Source organism: Armigeres subalbatus, chromosome 3 (genome assembly GCF_024139115.2).
Source record: "Armigeres subalbatus isolate Guangzhou_Male chromosome 3, GZ_Asu_2, whole genome shotgun sequence".
NCBI lineage: Eukaryota > Metazoa > Arthropoda > Insecta > Diptera > Culicidae > Armigeres > Armigeres subalbatus.
This window is the reverse complement of record NC_085141.1, coordinates 138,739,988-138,757,432: the sequence shown is the minus strand read 5'-3', so window position 1 is coordinate 138,757,432 and position 17,445 is coordinate 138,739,988. Positions and strand designations below refer to the sequence as shown.

Genomic DNA, 17,445 nt, shown 5'->3' with positions numbered 1-17,445 from the left:
TCGATGCAGAGTACACGAGCTTTGTTCGCCAGTGACAGGCGTATGAGGCCCTTGGTTAGAACAAAGTACCTAATATTAGGTAGTTTTCACTCAAATCGGGGGTTTAGTGTGGGAACCTAAAATTAGGTGAAATTCACTTAATATTAAGTAAAAGGTACTAGAAACTATACTAAAGTTTTTAAATTTCACACAACTTTTGTTAACATGAGACTACTTACACTATCAAAAATCCACACATTTTTATTGGCAAAAATCCATAGAATTAAGTTATGATGTATATAAGCTTAATAAGCTCAATAAGCTAAGTATATATACTTTGTACTGCCCTTGTTGAGTGGTTTTGCTCTTCGTTTTATACAATATAGCCCCAAACGCAATACAACGGAACGGCGACGGAAACGGAAAATTTGACAGTTAGCCCATATATTTTCTGTCAAATTTGCCGTTTCCGTCGCCGTTTCGTTGTATTGCGTTTGGGGCTTATCTTTTGGGTGAATCATATCAATCCCATATGGGAAAAATTTCACTTTTTTCGTAAATTCTTCTCGCGTGTCTCTATAAATAAATAAATAAATAAATAAATAAATAATATTTATAAACATTTTTGATTCAGTCGCAATCGATCTAGTACTTCAAAAAGAAGAATGCGCGACGCCTTATTTTCTGTCAAAATCATTATCCGATGCTGTCACTTGTCAGTCATCCACACTGAAAACCAAAACTAACCAAAAGTGGGTTGTTTGCACTCAAAACCGTGGTTTGGGCCAATAACCCAAATTTGAGTAAAATGACTTTTCTGGCACTAGGTAGTTTGCCTCTTATCCCATGTAAACAATTTACCCAAAGCTGAGTTTGATTTATCCAAAGCGGACCTTGATCAACCCAAAATAGAGAATATTGAATTTACTCAAATTTGGGTTATTGGGCTGAGCAACCTCGGTGAGGTGTTTGCATCTTGCTCTAGTTTTGATAGCAATCATGGGAAAGAATGGGAAAACTACCCAAATTTGGGTAAATTTTTTCTGCGATATTCTCAATAGTGCGTATATTGAACTCAATGTTTGGGTTGATTTATCTGTCCGTGCAGCTGGCAGTTTCTCACAGAACAACTTCGGCCATCGATTGTAGCAGCAGCAAAACGCATGCTGAGGGTGAGAAAATTTTCCATTAATAACCAGAAAAAACAGGATGTTAAATTTTTAACAGAGTGCAGTGAAATGTGTCAGTGTTCCGGCTCGCTGTGATAACTCCGTTGAAGCAGGAGGATTAACGAGAAAACGATTAGAATCGATCCCATTTGCTGACGGCTAACTCGTGTTTTGGCCCGCACGAGTGACGATTCACGGCCTGCTGGGCAGAGTTATCGAGAAGAAGATTGTTGAATCAGTGAACAAACAGAAGAGAAAGAAGAAGAAGAAGGGAACAGCAGCAGCAGCAGTAGTGTCGAATCGAGTTGAACGAAAAGTTGCTGCTCGCTTGCTGTAGTGTAAAGTGCTAAAAGGTGTGTAAGGAAGGAAAAGAAAATTTAACCCCTCAACAGAGGAAAATTAAACCTGCAAACGGAAGAAGTTTGTGGGTAAAAATCAACGATGTCGACGCTGCACTTTGTGGTACATCCGCTGCCCGGAACGGAGGATCAATTGAATGACAGGTAATGCAGATAAAAGGTTTTTTGTTAAATGTTGGCCAGTCAAGAAAATTGAAAAGTAAGATGGCAGCCAGTCGACGGATCGACCGACGGCACGGCGTAATAATGGGCGATTGTGATCACGGTTTCGATCATCTGCCGATGCCTGTAATCGGCGTTTTTGTTTGACGCAAGACAAGTCCATCTTTTCAATTCGACTTATCTGACGGAAGTGAACAAGGCGTGATCTAGGATAGGATGTGCCAATTAGTCATTAAAAATCGTACCGATTTTCTGTCAAAATCGTACCGGTTGACCTGAGTTTGTATAAATTTAAGTTATGTTTTCAACCAAAGATTTCTTGTACACGGACAGATAAACTTAAATTAAACTTAAATATTCGAAGGTTATAACTTAAAAACGTCATAGAACCTTCTGATGATTTTATCTCAAAACAGTTACTCCGTTAACAGGTTTCCGTGCAACAAACTTATTCATTTAAAAAAACCCTGGCAATGTGGGTATCAAAATTCATAAAATTGTCTCTGAAACGTGATCATATATGAGTAGTTAGGCCATAGGATGGTTCGAAAACGAATCGGTCATCCCGGAATAGGTTCCTAACCCCCTAATAGGGGCTTAACCTGACCACAAACTCATTCAGAAGAAACAGTGGCAATATTCCAAATAACATTGTAAGCTGGTAAAGCGCCTATTTATAGCCGAAAATAGTGTTCTTCAGCTAAAAAATCTAGCTTGGTAGGAAAAGCAACTGTCTAGCGTAGGTACTGGTGTCGTGGGATCAAAGCCCACCCATCCAATTCATTTTTCGTACAAAATCTTTTACATGTGGTACATATGCACAAATCGAGTTTCAGACATAGTAATTTAAAAAGAAAACAACTTGTTCGGCTTGAATTGTTTGTTTGGATAGGTACCAAAATTTTCGTTATCGACAAATGTTCCATGAGGATTGATCTGCGGGGCTGTGCTGGACACAATCCGATTTCGATACATTTCAAGAATAATTTTGTTTCGATAAATAGTTTTATGTTTGTATATATTTCCACAAACACGACAGGTTTTCAAAAAAAACTTCGAGAAATTCTATAGTGAACTCTTATGGACGATTGTACAACATTTCCCGGTATGTACATCAATCCACGATTGAAACTATTTTGCGGTCAGTACCATTTCGCAGGTTTAATTTTACTAATATTGTATCAATTCAATTCGGCACAAAAATAACTTTTTGACGCAAAACATATTTACCGGGCAAATGCGAACATTTTAAAAAGTATCATACCTGATAAATGCGAACATTTGGAAAAGGCGATACAACACATTTCGCCATCTATCAAATAAATGCAAACATTTGAAGAAGGCCAAAAATCACATTTTGTCTTAAACCGGGCAAATGCGAACATTTAAAGAAGGCAAAACATCATATTTTTCCTTATACCGGGCAAATCCGAACAATTATAGGAAGCAACATACAACACACCTTATGCTGGGCTAACGCAAAAATTTAAGAGGTACATTTTGTATTAATTTTCTAGGTACTTGGCGAGGTACTTGGTAGGGAAAGATGGCGAACTACTTTAGAATTAAATGTCACTTTTATAGAATACAAAAACAAAAGTTAAAAAGGTAAGCTAGGTCTAGATATCGCGTAACGAAATACCACCAAATTATGTATACCGTGACTGCGAGGTGGTTTATCGCGTAATGTTTTACCGCGAAATGTCGGATAACCATTGTCGTTAGATTATAGAAGCTTTTAAAAGCATGTCTCCGAAACAATTTAAAAAAAATGTTGATGCTGCCAGAGTTTCTTCTAAATCAGGTTGTGGCCTATTTAGGCCCCACAAAGCTTGATATAGGATGACCACTCCTGTGGTCGGAATAATAATGAATACAGTTACAATTACAATTCCAAGAACTAATATAATATAATGTTTTAGAATTAAATGTTTTAGGCTCTCCAAATTGTTCTGGAATTCAGACCAAATAGTCTACAAGGTCAACTACGCTCCGAGTGTTGATATTGATGAAAAATCATCTAAAGGGGGAAATTAGGGTGAACTGAGTCATTCCATCATTCACAGTGCCGCGCGGTGCATGTATCCTTTTTCTCTTGATTGTACAGAAAATTTTACATAATATTAGTTCACTTTTGTTGGTCTTTGAGCGCTCCGAGCAAAGATATTTATCAATAATTCTAAAAACTAAGGGAAAACGGGGTAAAATAGGTCATATCATGTTTTGCCGTGCCGTGCGGTCCGTGAAACCAGCTCCATTCGATTCTCCTGGAAATTTTGCATCGAACTAGCATTTCTTTGCCGATTTTTATGTGCTTCGAGTGTAGATATTGATGAATAATCATCAAAAGGCGGAAATTGGGGTAAAATGAGCCATTCCATCATTCACAGTGCCGTGCAGTGCATGAATACACTTTCTCTTGATTGTACAGAAAATTTTACATAATCTTGGCGCGCTCCGAGCAAAGATATTAATAAATAATTCTAAAACCTGAAGGAAAATGTGGTAAAATAGGTCATATCATGTTTTATTGTGCCGTGCGGTCTATGAAACCACCTGCATTCGATTCTGCTAGAGATTTCACATCGAACTAGTTTTTCTTTGCCAATTTCTAGGTGCTCCGAGTGTAGATATTGAGGTATAATCTTCAAAATTAGGGAAATTGGGGTTAAGTGAGCTCGATATCTCCACTATAAGCTTTGTACGGTGCATGAAACCATCTCCAATCGATTCTACAGCAATTTTTACTTTAGAAAATGTATTGGTTTTCAAATTCGTTCCACTCCAAGCTGAGATACAGAATTCTTTCGCGTTTCGGGTACTTTTTTCCCACTGTGATCATGTCAATATAAGTCCCTAGAGCCCTTGCCCAGTGTTGTCCTACACTCAATATTTGAATTTTCTAAATGTCATGTCAAACTATCAAGAAATGCACACCATAGTCACAGGAGCACGCGCACTGAAAATACACTGGAGTGTATTTTCAGCGCTCGCGCTCCTGTAACTGTGGCTATATAACTATCCCTCTATTGTGGCGCCACGCGAACCAACCAACCAACACAGGTAGCAGAAGTCCCATCTCAGGTGGATGAAACGCCTGTCATCCGCGGTACAATGGCACTCTACCCAACATCGTTTTTGGTACTTCTGTTTTTAGTACCCGGTTTGTGGGTAGTATACCCGAATTCAGCGCTCATTATGGGTGATTGGTTCGTACGCAGTTAGTGCCAATTATCGGCAATTAACTTCTCCTGGCGAAAACTTGCAATTAGTTGAGGTACATCGAGCCTTTTGTGTTTGTATGGCTTCCTTATGTCGAAAAATAGCTTGTCGATACTTCCAAAGTTTTGTTATAATGAATAAAACGAAATTAAAACAAAAACATTGTACGCCATATTGAATGAATGGTGGGTAGGCGTATTAGCCTTCTGATCAGTCCCCTGCTCCATCTACGTATTGATGGTGTTGGTTTGCGTGGGAATGCTATCAGACATGTCAAATCGACGTTTGAATCTTTGTGTACAAAAGCATTTAAGTCGTTTTGAAAATTTGGTATTAAAAAAATAAAAGACAATTCTCGCATAACATTTGAAAAGGGCCTACAGCCCAAACGTAAACACTGAGAAAATGCCGTTCGAAAAAAATGTATCACAATTTCTATTCCTATTTCCCAGGTTTGTAATATTTTAAGCAGCAAAAACTCCTAAAAGCACATAATCAGCACTATCTATCCATCCATAACCTTAATTGCATCGAAAACATGCAAAAATGTGAATAAATCGTCAAAATAAAAGTTTAAGTCTATTTTCATTTTTTTCTCTGGAATAGGCCTTCTTGATAAGTCATTCTGCATTTGCTTGTCATTCATAGACCCTTTGTTTATGTCATTTTTCGAGAGTAAACACGGGGTAAGGCTTTTCGGGAGGGGAAATTTTCTCTCTCCGAGGTCGGGCCGATGACGGTTCGGAAAAAATTCTCGTTATCGGCCCGAAGTTGGAGAAGGCTTATCCCAGACAGAAAAAAAGGAGTGGCTTCCAGTTTTATAGGGTGGACCTACACATATTTTGAAAATAACACGTTGTAGGCCCAATTAAAAATTAATTTTTTCTAAGTAATTTAATTGAAGATGCGGAACATTTTTATACTATTAGAAGCTATTAGGGAATGCTATCGAAGGGTGTTAAAATTGAATTTGTTTACTTTTCATTGTAGGCCCTAATCAATTGTTAAGCGAGAATTATTTAATAATGTCCGCAGTGGCGCCCAATGCTACAGTACGGCAGACAGTTAGCAAAGCAACAACAACAATAACAACAGTACAGGGCGGCCAGCCGTGCTAAATTACAAAGTCGAGCCGGGCTTAATTGAATATGCCTCCGATGCTATGTATGGCAGGAGCGCTAGCGTTCTTCGCTAGCAACACGTTGGAATTGAAATTGGTGTTTTTTTTTTTGGTATTATTGGCATTAATTTAATATGTCTATGGACAGTCCGCTTCCTAGGGGTGTACGCAGTCAGGAAATACGCTTACATGCTCCCATGATTAAATCGTTTTCTCCTCATCCTCATCCTCTCCTGTATAGAAAATATTCCGTTTAGCACTATGCTGTTAGCTAATCAGTGGTGGATGATTGTATTAGTGAAGATATGGTGAATGAATAAGAATTTGTATACATAGTGAATGAATAAGAATTTGTATACATAGAGCTGAGTAAACGTTGTGATTCACATACTACAAATTAAATATCATTTTGTTAATTTCAAAATGTTATGACACAACTTCTCTTAACGCAATAACACTCCAGCTACGCAATAAATTAGGATCAATTCAGTTGAGGAATAGACATAGTAATTACATTACAATTATATATACATTTCAATTATAGTGTTTCCCTAAATATTGACTATATGATTTTGCATGACACTTATGTGGACACACACATAACCTTTATTTGACTAATGGCCTTTATGTAGATTTTCCTATAGCCGATAGTTATTAATGCACACATAAAAATGTTATTTGTTAATTTCTTTTAATTTTTGTCATTTAAAGTATGTGGATTTTTATTAGTGTATGCTCACATAATTTTTCGGATATTTTCAAGCCCTTTATTGACTGGTATGCATTAAGCTCTTAAGCAAGAATGTGTTCGTTCATTTAGTAATTTTAGTAATATCATAGAAAATGTGGTTTATCAATAACTTATTCCAGAGGTTAAATTTCAAAATGTTTTGAATGATGACTTCTAGTGTGAATGTTTTTCTACAACTCAGCCTAAATATTCCAAATATTTATTTATTGTGCCTTGCAACAAAATGACAACATTTATGATCATTTACCAAGACTCTCATGGATGTGAAAAATTTAGTACAAAGCAGTACAAATAGCACGTGCTATTAAAGCATTCATCGCCACAATCAAACAACGCGTCGGTCGAATTTTCAAAAATCAAGCTCTATCTGGTAAAAGGGCGAATGTCGCAAGAGAGGATTCTCTTCGTCGACTTCCCCTCTTTTAAATAAAAGTGACAAGCAGAGGATTTCATCGCGGTTTATCACCTCAGAATGCAAGTTTTTATTGTTTTCTTTCGTTCTGAGGGGAAAAACCGTAACGAAATCATCTGCTTGTCACTTTAATTTAAAAGAGGGGAAGTCGGCGAAGAGAATTCTCTTGCGACATTCGCCCTTATTCCAGATAGAGCTTGAATATCAAAGCGATTAAAAATAAGCGGAAGAGTAGATTTTTTTATGAGCTGTACAGTACCTACTAGGGTACTAGTTTGATGTTTGACTTTCACTTTTGGCAAAATTTCAATCAGGGCAGCCACGAAGGTTCAAAAGATCATAGTAAGTCATGATTACAAAATTTTCATCTTTTCTGTCAATTGTGAGCTGTTAGCCAAATTGTTCAGAAGCATTTTTCGATTTTGTCCATTTAGTTTTGACTTTGTTTGAGTTCTTTGGAGAAGGTACCCGAAAACGAAACTTAAAATTGCAAACCAATTGAAAAATCTATCACAAATTCACAACTGCACTACCCACCGAAGCAAAATGTCCTCTAATCCTGCCGACCACGGAGAAGGCGTACCAAGGCCGTTTCGGCGATCATCTCGACTGGCGCTGAAGCAACAGTTGAACGAACAGATTCCGGATGCTCAAGCGTTGAAGTCCCGAGGGTATCTGTTAGGCCGCCGCATCGCCAAGGGAACGTTCGCGACGGTATTGCGAGCGAAATTTTATGACCCGAAAGCGGCGGGAGATGGTTTGCCATTGGGATTGGATATGGCGTGCAAAATAGTCGACGAGAGCAAATCGAAGGACGAGGATTTTGTGAAGAAGTTTTTGCCGCGAGAACTTCGCATCTTGCAACGAATCGATCACCCCAACATCATCCAGGTTCACAGTATCGTTCGGAGGAAAAGTCGGGTGTTCATTTTTATGCGTCTAGCCGAGCGAGGAGATCTGCTTAGTTTTATTCGGAAGAATGGCGCACTTTCGGAAGACACGAGTCGTTTGTGGTTTTACCAAATGGCGGATGCGATTCAATATCTACATCAGCTGAACATCGCACACAGGGATCTTAAATGTGAAAATATGCTGATATCGAACAACATGAACATCAAGTTGTCTGATTTCGGTTTCTCCCGGACGTGCGTCGATGAAACCGGTATGGCAGCGATGTCGAAGACGTTCTGCGGTTCTTCTGCATACGCGGCACCAGAAATCGTTAGCGGTAAGGAATACAATCCGAAAGCAGCCGATCTGTGGTCGCTGGGAGTGGTACTCTTCATCATGCTGAATGGGGTCATGCCGTTTGATGAGAAGAATTTAAAAAAGTTGGTCAAAAGTCAGCTGGCGAAGCAGTTTGCGTTTTCTCCGGAAGTGGAAAAAGTCATTTCGCTAGATGCAATACGGATGGTGCGCAACCTGTTGGAACCCGATCCGATTACTCGGATCAACATTGATGAAGTTATGGGGGAACGGTGGGAGAGAAATGTGGTTGTTGAAAATAAAAATTAGGTGCAATAAGCGTAAAAATGATTTTTTATTTCAAGTTTGGTTGACGCTCGTTTTTGCTAGTCGAATCAAGGGATTACTTATTTTATACTATAGCAAAATTATCAGTATTTAGACTATTCTGACGAATTGAATAGCTAGTTTGGTTCAGATGAAGTTGAAATGTTTCATGGGTACGAGAAAATTTTATTTCCTAATTTAATTTGATTTAGACGATCCCCACCGATGTGTATCCAAATGAGTGTCTAGTATAGGAACGAAATGCGTTCATATTTTATTTATGCACTTGTTCTCGCACCGGTTGTATCTATCAAGGTTGTTGAAGTGCAATCATGTTTCGCACCGGTGGTGAATATCCGGTTGCTATTGAGGCAAACACGGAAATAAATAAAATCAGGAAAAAAATATTATTTATTTTCAAATCTTTCAGAACGCGCTCCAATTTTTGTAATATAAATATGTGCGTAATGCACAGATTAGCTAGACACACATCTGCTAGGTGGCGCTAGCTTATATGCAATAATTTAGTGAGGTGGATATCTCGAGATCTATAAGACTTAGAAAGATTTTGTCTTCTACAAAGTTGTTCGGGTAGCCATAACATTTATGATGGAGACTAGTTTAGTTGGGAATTCATACGCATAGCTGCGCTAGTGTATGAGAAATAACCTGTTAGGTTAAATATCTCTAAATCCGTTAGAGTTAGAAAGTGGCCATCTTCTACAAAGTTATCCGAATTATCTGTTAGGTTGATTATTATGTAAGATTTAAAAGGGTAGTGAAAACCAGAAGTTTAGATTGAAACCGCAATACTCGTTGGCGGTCGAGTTGAGTCGAATAGAGTCAAGTACGAGACACTGAAGATGGCCTTACTGTAGAAGTCAAAATAAGTATCTGTCAAAGGTACAACCAAGTGGTGGAATTAAATGGAATTGAACGAACTCGTCTTATGGCAAGTAACTTTGTAGAATACGGCAATATTCTGAAAATTCCAGATTTTGAGATATTTAACCTATCAGTTTATTTCTTATACACTAGCGCCACCAAGCGGTTATGTCTTAATCTAAACCTGCGTTGGTCATAATGGTTTTGACCACCCGAACAACTTTGTAGAAGGCGGCAATATTCTAAAAATTACATATTTTGAGATACCTGACCTATCAGGTTATTTCCAATACACTAGCGCCGCCAAGCGGTTGTATTATTAACTAAACATGCTTTCGTCATGATGGTTTTAATCATCCGAACAACTTTGTAGAAGACGGCAATATTCTTGAGTTTTCAACTATCGAAATATCTAACCCTTAGGTTATTTCCAATTCACTAGCGCCGCCAAGCGGTTGTATTTGAAATTAAACTTGTTTTCGTCATGATGGTTTTGACCACCCGAACAACTTTGTAGAAGACGCCAATATTCTAAAAATTCCAGATTTCGAGATATCTAACCTATCAGGTTATTTCATATGCACTAGCGCCGCCAATTAGTTGAAATCCAAACTAAACTGACCTCCATCACAATGGTTTTGATGATGAATAACCGAACAATTTTTCAGAAGGCGGCACATTTTTTATTTATGCGTTACTCTATATTTCCGTGTGATGGTTTGGCAACGGTTGGAGCGGGTCGCCAAATTTGCCAACTCGCTATTCACCGAAGGTTGCGTTTACATTTCCCAAACCCGTTTACCTACGACCGGTGCGAGTTCGCGTCATGATAGAGGTTGCTATTTTGGCTTTATTTACGCACTGGTGGGGATCGTCTTAGGCTGTGAACCATTCCACCGATTCGTTTAACTTTTAGTTAAAATTTGACACTTCGATGGTTATTTTCGCATCGTGGTTAAAATTTTACTCCGAAGCCGACCCATTTGAGTTTTGACAGATTGATAGTTATTCGGAACGAAATGGATTTGGCGCCAATTTTCTCGCGAGCAAAGTTTAACTATCGAACTGTCAAATCTAACCATGCTCCGGAGCAGGGTTATTTTTAACCACAACGAAATAACCATCGAACTGTCAAATTTTAACTAAAAGTTAAATGAATCGGTGGAATGGTTCACAGCCTTAATATGATTTAAATTAATTTGTTTGACTAAAACAATTCACCACTATAAATAGATAAGTTTCAAATTGATTATGTACAAAGAATTATCATGTTCTATTTTTCTCGTTTTTCTTCTACAGAATCCGTGAGGTTGCGGACAAAATCAACAAGTATGGTGTTCAAGCGCTACCGGCACTTCACTCGCTCAAAGTTCCAGTCAAACAAATCGTAATCGGACCAGCTCACCTCGGTGTGCTGCTCGAAGATGGACGTGCGTTCCGCGTTGCTTTCTCGATCATCCCGGAACGGTTGGATTTGAGTAAACAGGATGCAAACAAGGCCAGTGGTAATGCCGCTGGCAGCACCGCCAGCCAATCCAATAATAACTCGAAGAATTCCCCAGCCTCGAGGCAATGTCGCTCTCGGGCTCGGATCATGCGCACGAGCAATACGGTGCGCGGCGGCAGCAGTTCACAGGGATCCGGTTCACGCAGCACCGGAGTCATAATGGGCGGGGGATCGTCCGGCAGTCGGTCGCTTGTTTCGGTGCCGGCTCCATTCGTACCGGAGGAGCTAGTGACACAGGCACAGGTAGTGCTGCAAGGCAAAAGCCGAAATCTGATCATCAGAGAACTGCAACGGACGAATCTTGACGTAAACCTAGCGGTGAACAATTTGCTCTCACGTGACGATGAGGGCGGTGACGACACAGAGGAGGGCAGCGATAACTATGTCGCTGAGGATCTGATTTCTCTACTCGACGGAGGTTTCCACGGAGACAACAGTGTGATCATAGATGCGGAAGCGATGTTTTCTGAGGACATGTTTGGATTTTCGAACATTAGAAAGTAAGTACGAATTAATTGACCTACTCCTGCTGTCTGTTGGTATTGGATTATTTTATATTGTCTTCTCCGAGCTACCTGTCCACTTGTTATTATTTTTATCGTTGATCTGTTCTAAGTAGTTGATAAGTACGGCGACTGGAGGATTCGGCAGGTTGAAGGGAAGAGCTGATCTCCCATATTCTTGTTAACTTTCGAAGGCTCTCTGAAGACTAGTCTGAAAGTATCGGTTGTCGTCCGTAAACAATAATACGGGAAAATATGACGTAGTTGGCAGAGTTCATTAACATATTGAGAGCAGATTTTTTTAAAAACAAACTTTCTAAAACTCGGCCTACAAATGCTTTGATGTAAAAACAAATTTGAGTGAGTTATTTCTAAGAAAAATCCCTGTCCATAGAAGAAGAAATTCCTTCATTTCCTTTACTGCCGTGAATCACAAGTCAGTCCCATTTGTATATGGGTGCCATATACAGATGGGACTGACTTACGATTCAAGATCGGTAAAAGGGTTTGTGCTGAGGAAGCTGACAACAAGACAATTGATCGGTTACAACATGTGCATGTCAAATTTGATTATAAAAGGTTCATAAAACTCCAGGCCAAACATACCTGCCGAAATCGACAGTTTGCTATTTTTTTATTTAAATAACGATTATGACGATAATCAATATTGTAAAGTTTTATGTTTTAAAATATAGATAAACAAAATCTGATTTGGTTTTGCTCGTGCTATATTCCTCTTCTTATTGGAATTACTTCCACCACTGGGACCTTATAGTTCAAGACAAAATTTTCAAAACGACTTGTCTGCTTTTGTAAACAAAGATTCAAACGTAGATTTGGCGACTCTGATAACACTTCGACGCAAACCAAAGCCATCAACAGGCAGCCGGAACTTTCACCTACCTATTGATAGTGTTTGTTTACGTAGAAGTGTTATCAGATTCGTCAAATCGACGTTCGAATGTTTGTTTACAAAAGCAGATAAGTCGTTTTGAAAGTTTTGTCTTGAGTTCACCTCGCAGCTTAGTGTTCTTTTGGCGTTTCCACAGTTATTACCTGCAAAGTTTCTAAACCAAGTTACCATGTTTGCATTAGTATATCATGGGGCTAACACGATGATTTTTTTATGCCCAAGGAAGTCGAAAAAAATCCAACCCGAAAAGCTCCTAGATCGGACCGGGTGTCGAACCCAGCCACCTTTAGCATGGTCTTGCTTTGTAGCCGTGCATCTAATCGGACGACTAAGGGGCAAGCCAGAGTAAACGCGACGTGCGATGCGACGCGACGCGACAGTGCAATTTGACAGCCTGTTGATAATGATTGTTATTCTTTTACGTGAGTCGCGTCGCGTCGCATCGCTCGTCGCGTTTACGTCGTAAACGTAATTTTCTATATAGATTCCGAACATTCGCTCTCCGTTGCTACACCACTGAGCCGGAGTGAATCTTTCCACTTTTACAAAACGGTATTTTCATATAAACACCTTCCTGAAAATCGTCACAGTTCTCCATACAATCATTGCTTCAATATGTTAATCACCACGCAATGATTCTAAACTCACGCACTTTAATCTTTTCTATTTGTTCGTTTCACTAGAACTAATATAAACATATTAGAATACATTTAAAAATGTATCCTCAAACCGAACAAAAATTCACCTCGGCCTAAGAACTTCTAGCCGCACCGTGCTGCCAGAAGGCAGGGATGCCAGATACAATTTTCATAAGTCTGTATCAATCTTAGTAAAATGTCTGTATTTGTCTGTATGGAGCTTAGAAGATACATAACAGGAATTAGAACAGGAATTATTACATAACAGGAATTAGAAATTATTAAATAATCATGCACTTTCGCCAACGTAGAATATCGAGGTTTCAATAATCCAAAAGTCGGTGTAAGGCTTACTCAAGTCAAGTACGAGATTCTGAAGGCAAGTAAGGTTGCTGTAGAGGTCGAAATACGTATTTTAGAAGTTACTGCAAAGCTACAATTTAGTGGTGAAATTAAAAGGGATAATACTATTTCGTCTTATGACAAGTGAAGATATTAAACTACACAGCTCTTAATAATGTTCTTGCTTATCAATATGTACCGTTTTGACTCCAATCACGAACGTGACTCATATTCTGAACACTGGCGTTTTAACGCCCTCAAACTAAAGGATCAAGATTACAAACGAATTCAAGATCCAATGATGAAAAATACACGAATAAAGCCAAAATGGCAATTTGAACGCGAGTGTTTGGAATATGAGTCATGTTTGCAATTTGAGTCAAAACGGGTAGTTACCTTAGCATAAATTGATCATATTCACGCTATTTTCTAACTGAAAATCCGTCAGGAAGCTCAAAAGAGTTTGGTTCCGAGGAGAGGCATGGAAGGAATACCGTTTGGAAACCCAAAAAACTGAACGGACATCTTTTGGATTCACAAACGGAGAACGTTTGGTCTTTCGAACTTCTTTGGGCCTACGAACTATTTTTGCGTTTTTTGAACAAAATTCTTTTGGCATCCGAAGGGAATCTTTTTAGGCTTCGGAATCACAAAAGGATATCTCTTGTACAGAAAAAGAAAAAAAAAACCATTTAGAAGCCCAGCTGGCTCCACTCGGAATTCTAAAAGTATTCCTTTCGAAAATCTCAAAGGAATCCCTTTGAAAGTAAAATCCAAGATAATTTCGTTCAGGAGCCCCACAAGGTTTCGTTCGGAAATCCAAATTAATTCTGTTCTGGAAGCCACAAAGAATTTCAATTCCTTTCAGAATTCCACATAATTTCATTCGGAAAACTTGAGAACGGCCTTGTTTTAGGTTTACGAACCGATTTCTTTTGCGCTTCCTAACAAAATTCTTTTATGGCTTCGGTAGTAAATCCCATAGATATTCTAATCGGGATCATTTGTCCAGAAACAGAAAAAGACTCCGTTCAGCCCAGAACGCTTCAATCGAAACTTCAAAAGTATTTCTCTCGAAAGTCCAGAAGGATTCCGTTCGGAAAACTTAAAGTTTTCCGTTCGGAGAACTAAAAGTATTCCGTTCGGAATTTTAGAATGATTTTGTTCAGAATCCAAAAGGATTTTTTTGGAAATGAAAGTGAAATGTATGGTGATTCGTTTCAAAAGCCCAACAGAAACTCGAAGGGATTTCGTTAGTAAACCTTGAAGGATTACGTTCGGAAATTCACATAATTTTGTACGGAAATCCGTATGAACGGATATCTTCTATCGGACTTCTGGTATCTTTTTAGGTTTCCGAAAAGAATAAAAGATTCTCTTGAAAGAATTGTTTTAAATTCTAAAAGGATTCTGTTTGGAACTCAAAAGGGATCCCATTAAGAAGCCTAAAAGGCTCCGCTCAAAATTCCAGAATGATACTGTTCGGAAACCTTATAGAATTCCGTACGAAATCTCCACAACGATTTTGTTTGAATTCCCCAAAATGGTTTAATTAGAAAGCTCAACAGGATTCTGTATTGCAGCCCAAAATTTTCAAAAACTAAATGTCTGTAAAAGTCTGTAACTTCAATCGAAAGTCTGTATAATGTCTGTAATCTGTATGATGTCTGTATGCAAGACCAAATGTCTGTATAAATACAGACATGTCTGTATGTCTGGCATCCCTGCCAGAAGGCAGAAAAAATGATTGAAAAAAATCCTTCATCGTTCATAGGAAAACTATCGTAATTAGTTGACGCTATCATGTTATTTATAATTCTCTCGATTCCAAAAAGTGAAAAAAATATAGTTTTTAAGCGTTTGGAAGTAATTTGGATGGGTGAATATATGTTTTCAACCAAATAAAAATTATTATAAATAATTTAATACCATCTGGCATCATGGCGGCGTTGAACGTGCATATTTTTGTTTATGTCGCATTTTTGTTTATACCGTCCCGAGAGAGAATGAGAGTAAGATGTTGAGAGATTGAGCGAAATTTTGCTTAGGCCGGGAACTGGTTTGTAAGTGGGCCGGATATGCAATCGCTATGACTGAAATGAGTGCTGCACATCGTTAATTTAAATCAAATGAAAGCTTTTTCAAACGATGTTTACCAAGAAAAGCTATTTTTAAGCAGAAGTGAACCCCTTTGCAGTATTGCACGGCCCACGAATTTCAGGAAAAGTTGCTTCCTGTCATAAATATCAATTAAATAATGCAGTCGTATGCATGTTAGGCCGGCAATGGGGTAAGAAACCCTATGGATTTAAGACCAAAAGTGAACTTTAATCTTTTCAACAATGAATAAAACGTAAAAACCTGGGATAAAAACCATGCTATGTTGCAAATCGCGAGTCAAATCATGAGCGATTCTCTAGGCCATGATTTTGATGGGATTTAACTCACGCTTGATTTACATCGCTAATGAGGCTTGAGATTTTGTGATTATATCAACATTGCAATCAGAATCCATTTTTATTTTTTAAGAAGCTCAGAAGAACAACCTACGACATTATATAAATTGGGATTTGATAATGCTTTCTCAAAGATCCATTTTCACGTATAGTATCATGACTATGACGACGAAACTGCATTGCTCGATTTCGCTTCGTTGATAGTCTCTCGTAATCAATGCAGTAAAATGCGACAATTTGACGAGATTTTATGGTTTGGTGTTAAAGGTTGAATGCATTTTGCTCTAGAAGCAACAATCACAGTTGTAATACTTCTGATCCAGTTGAATTATTAACGAAAATGAAAACCGGTTAAGAGAAATTGATCAGTGTAGTTAAGCCTTTATGATACTAAGTGCGAGCTTTGTGTGAACTCAAGGTTTCCATATAAATTTGTAGGTTTCAGGAAAAACTTAGAAAACAATCTCAAAATAGAAAACATCACCCGTGATCTTGTAAATATACGGACGACCGATATATTTTGAAAGTATCCTATTCATTCGAATCTCGTATTCTCCCCATAAACGAGGATGCACCTCAAATTTCGTTCGAACATATTTAATTCACAGAAATTAAAAAAAAAGCGTTCGAACGTAAACAAGAATATGGGTGCATACACAGAAAAAAAAAATCTTGGAAAGCATTCCTCAGTTTTCCGTTTCAACCAAATTTAATGACTAAGTCAACTTTCAGTGCCTTTCCGGTTTTTAGTTTTTCAACAACAGCTAACTTTTTTTTCTAGACAACCCTTAACTTCAAAGCAATGAGCAAAACCAAATCACCTAATAGATCTATATTTTTATTAAAATTAAGACCTCGCCTTAGGCTCCCCATTTGTGATTTAGACGACCCCCACCTTCCGATCCCAGATATCGTTTTCATTATTTTCATTTCGCTTTCATTAACTAACATATTGTCAAATTGTTTCAATTTCTGAAACAAGTTTGATGTTATACAGTCGTTCTCGCAGTGAACGAAATCAGAGCAGCTCATCATCGTCGGCTGCCGCTGCAGGAGGAGGCGGAAGCGGAACCGGTGGCGGTGGAGGAGGAAGTGGCTCTGGTAGTGGTGGAGGAGGAGGAGGAAGTTCGGGTAGCGCAGGAGGATCTGGAGCAGCCGGGGGAAGTGGTAGTGGTGCCGACGTAGGCTCCGGTCGTCAGAGTAGTGGAAGTACCGCTGGCGTTGGTGGTTCCACCGGGAATGGTGTCAGTGTTGCTGGGAGCGGTGTTGGTGGATCAGTTGGAGTCGGCAGCGGAAGCAGTGGATCTGGTGGCCTAACCAGTGCCGAGAGGGAAGGATTCGGCCGGTGGCGTGATCGACAGTACTTCGGACCACGCCGATGGTTCCAGAGCGGACGCGAAGACGGATGGGACAAAGAAAGTGGTAAGTGCAACGTGAAAGTACGGGGGGAATCGGAAAGGTTGAACGAGTTCATAGAATGGGCGTTGATATTGAGTTTCCCAATGGGCTTTCAAT

General features: G+C 38.8%; 2 protein-coding genes across 9 annotated transcripts in view; both read left to right on the top strand.

Moving 5' to 3' along the window:
• Positions 1 to 1,100: 1,100 nt before the first annotated feature.
• Positions 1,101 to 17,445, top strand: part of LOC134225842 (E3 ubiquitin-protein ligase hyd) — a 43,861-nt gene continuing 27,516 nt past the window's right edge. For all 8 annotated transcript variants that reach the window (XM_062706228.1, XM_062706229.1, XM_062706232.1 and 5 more), the window contains exons 1-3: positions 1,101 to 1,651; positions 10,871 to 11,578; positions 16,913 to 17,352. In XM_062706228.1, coding sequence (XP_062562212.1) covers positions 1,590 to 1,651; positions 10,871 to 11,578; positions 16,913 to 17,352 — 1,210 coding nt within the window. In that variant the 5' untranslated portion in view covers positions 1,101 to 1,589. The remainder of the gene's footprint in view (positions 1,652 to 10,870; positions 11,579 to 16,912; positions 17,353 to 17,445) is intronic.
• LOC134219768 (testis-specific serine/threonine-protein kinase 1-like) lies at positions 7,515 to 8,698 on the top strand. Its single transcript, XM_062698635.1, has one exon. It carries the CDS (start codon positions 7,721 to 7,723, stop codon positions 8,687 to 8,689), a length of 969 nt encoding a protein of 322 aa, XP_062554619.1. The 5' UTR covers positions 7,515 to 7,720; the 3' UTR covers positions 8,690 to 8,698.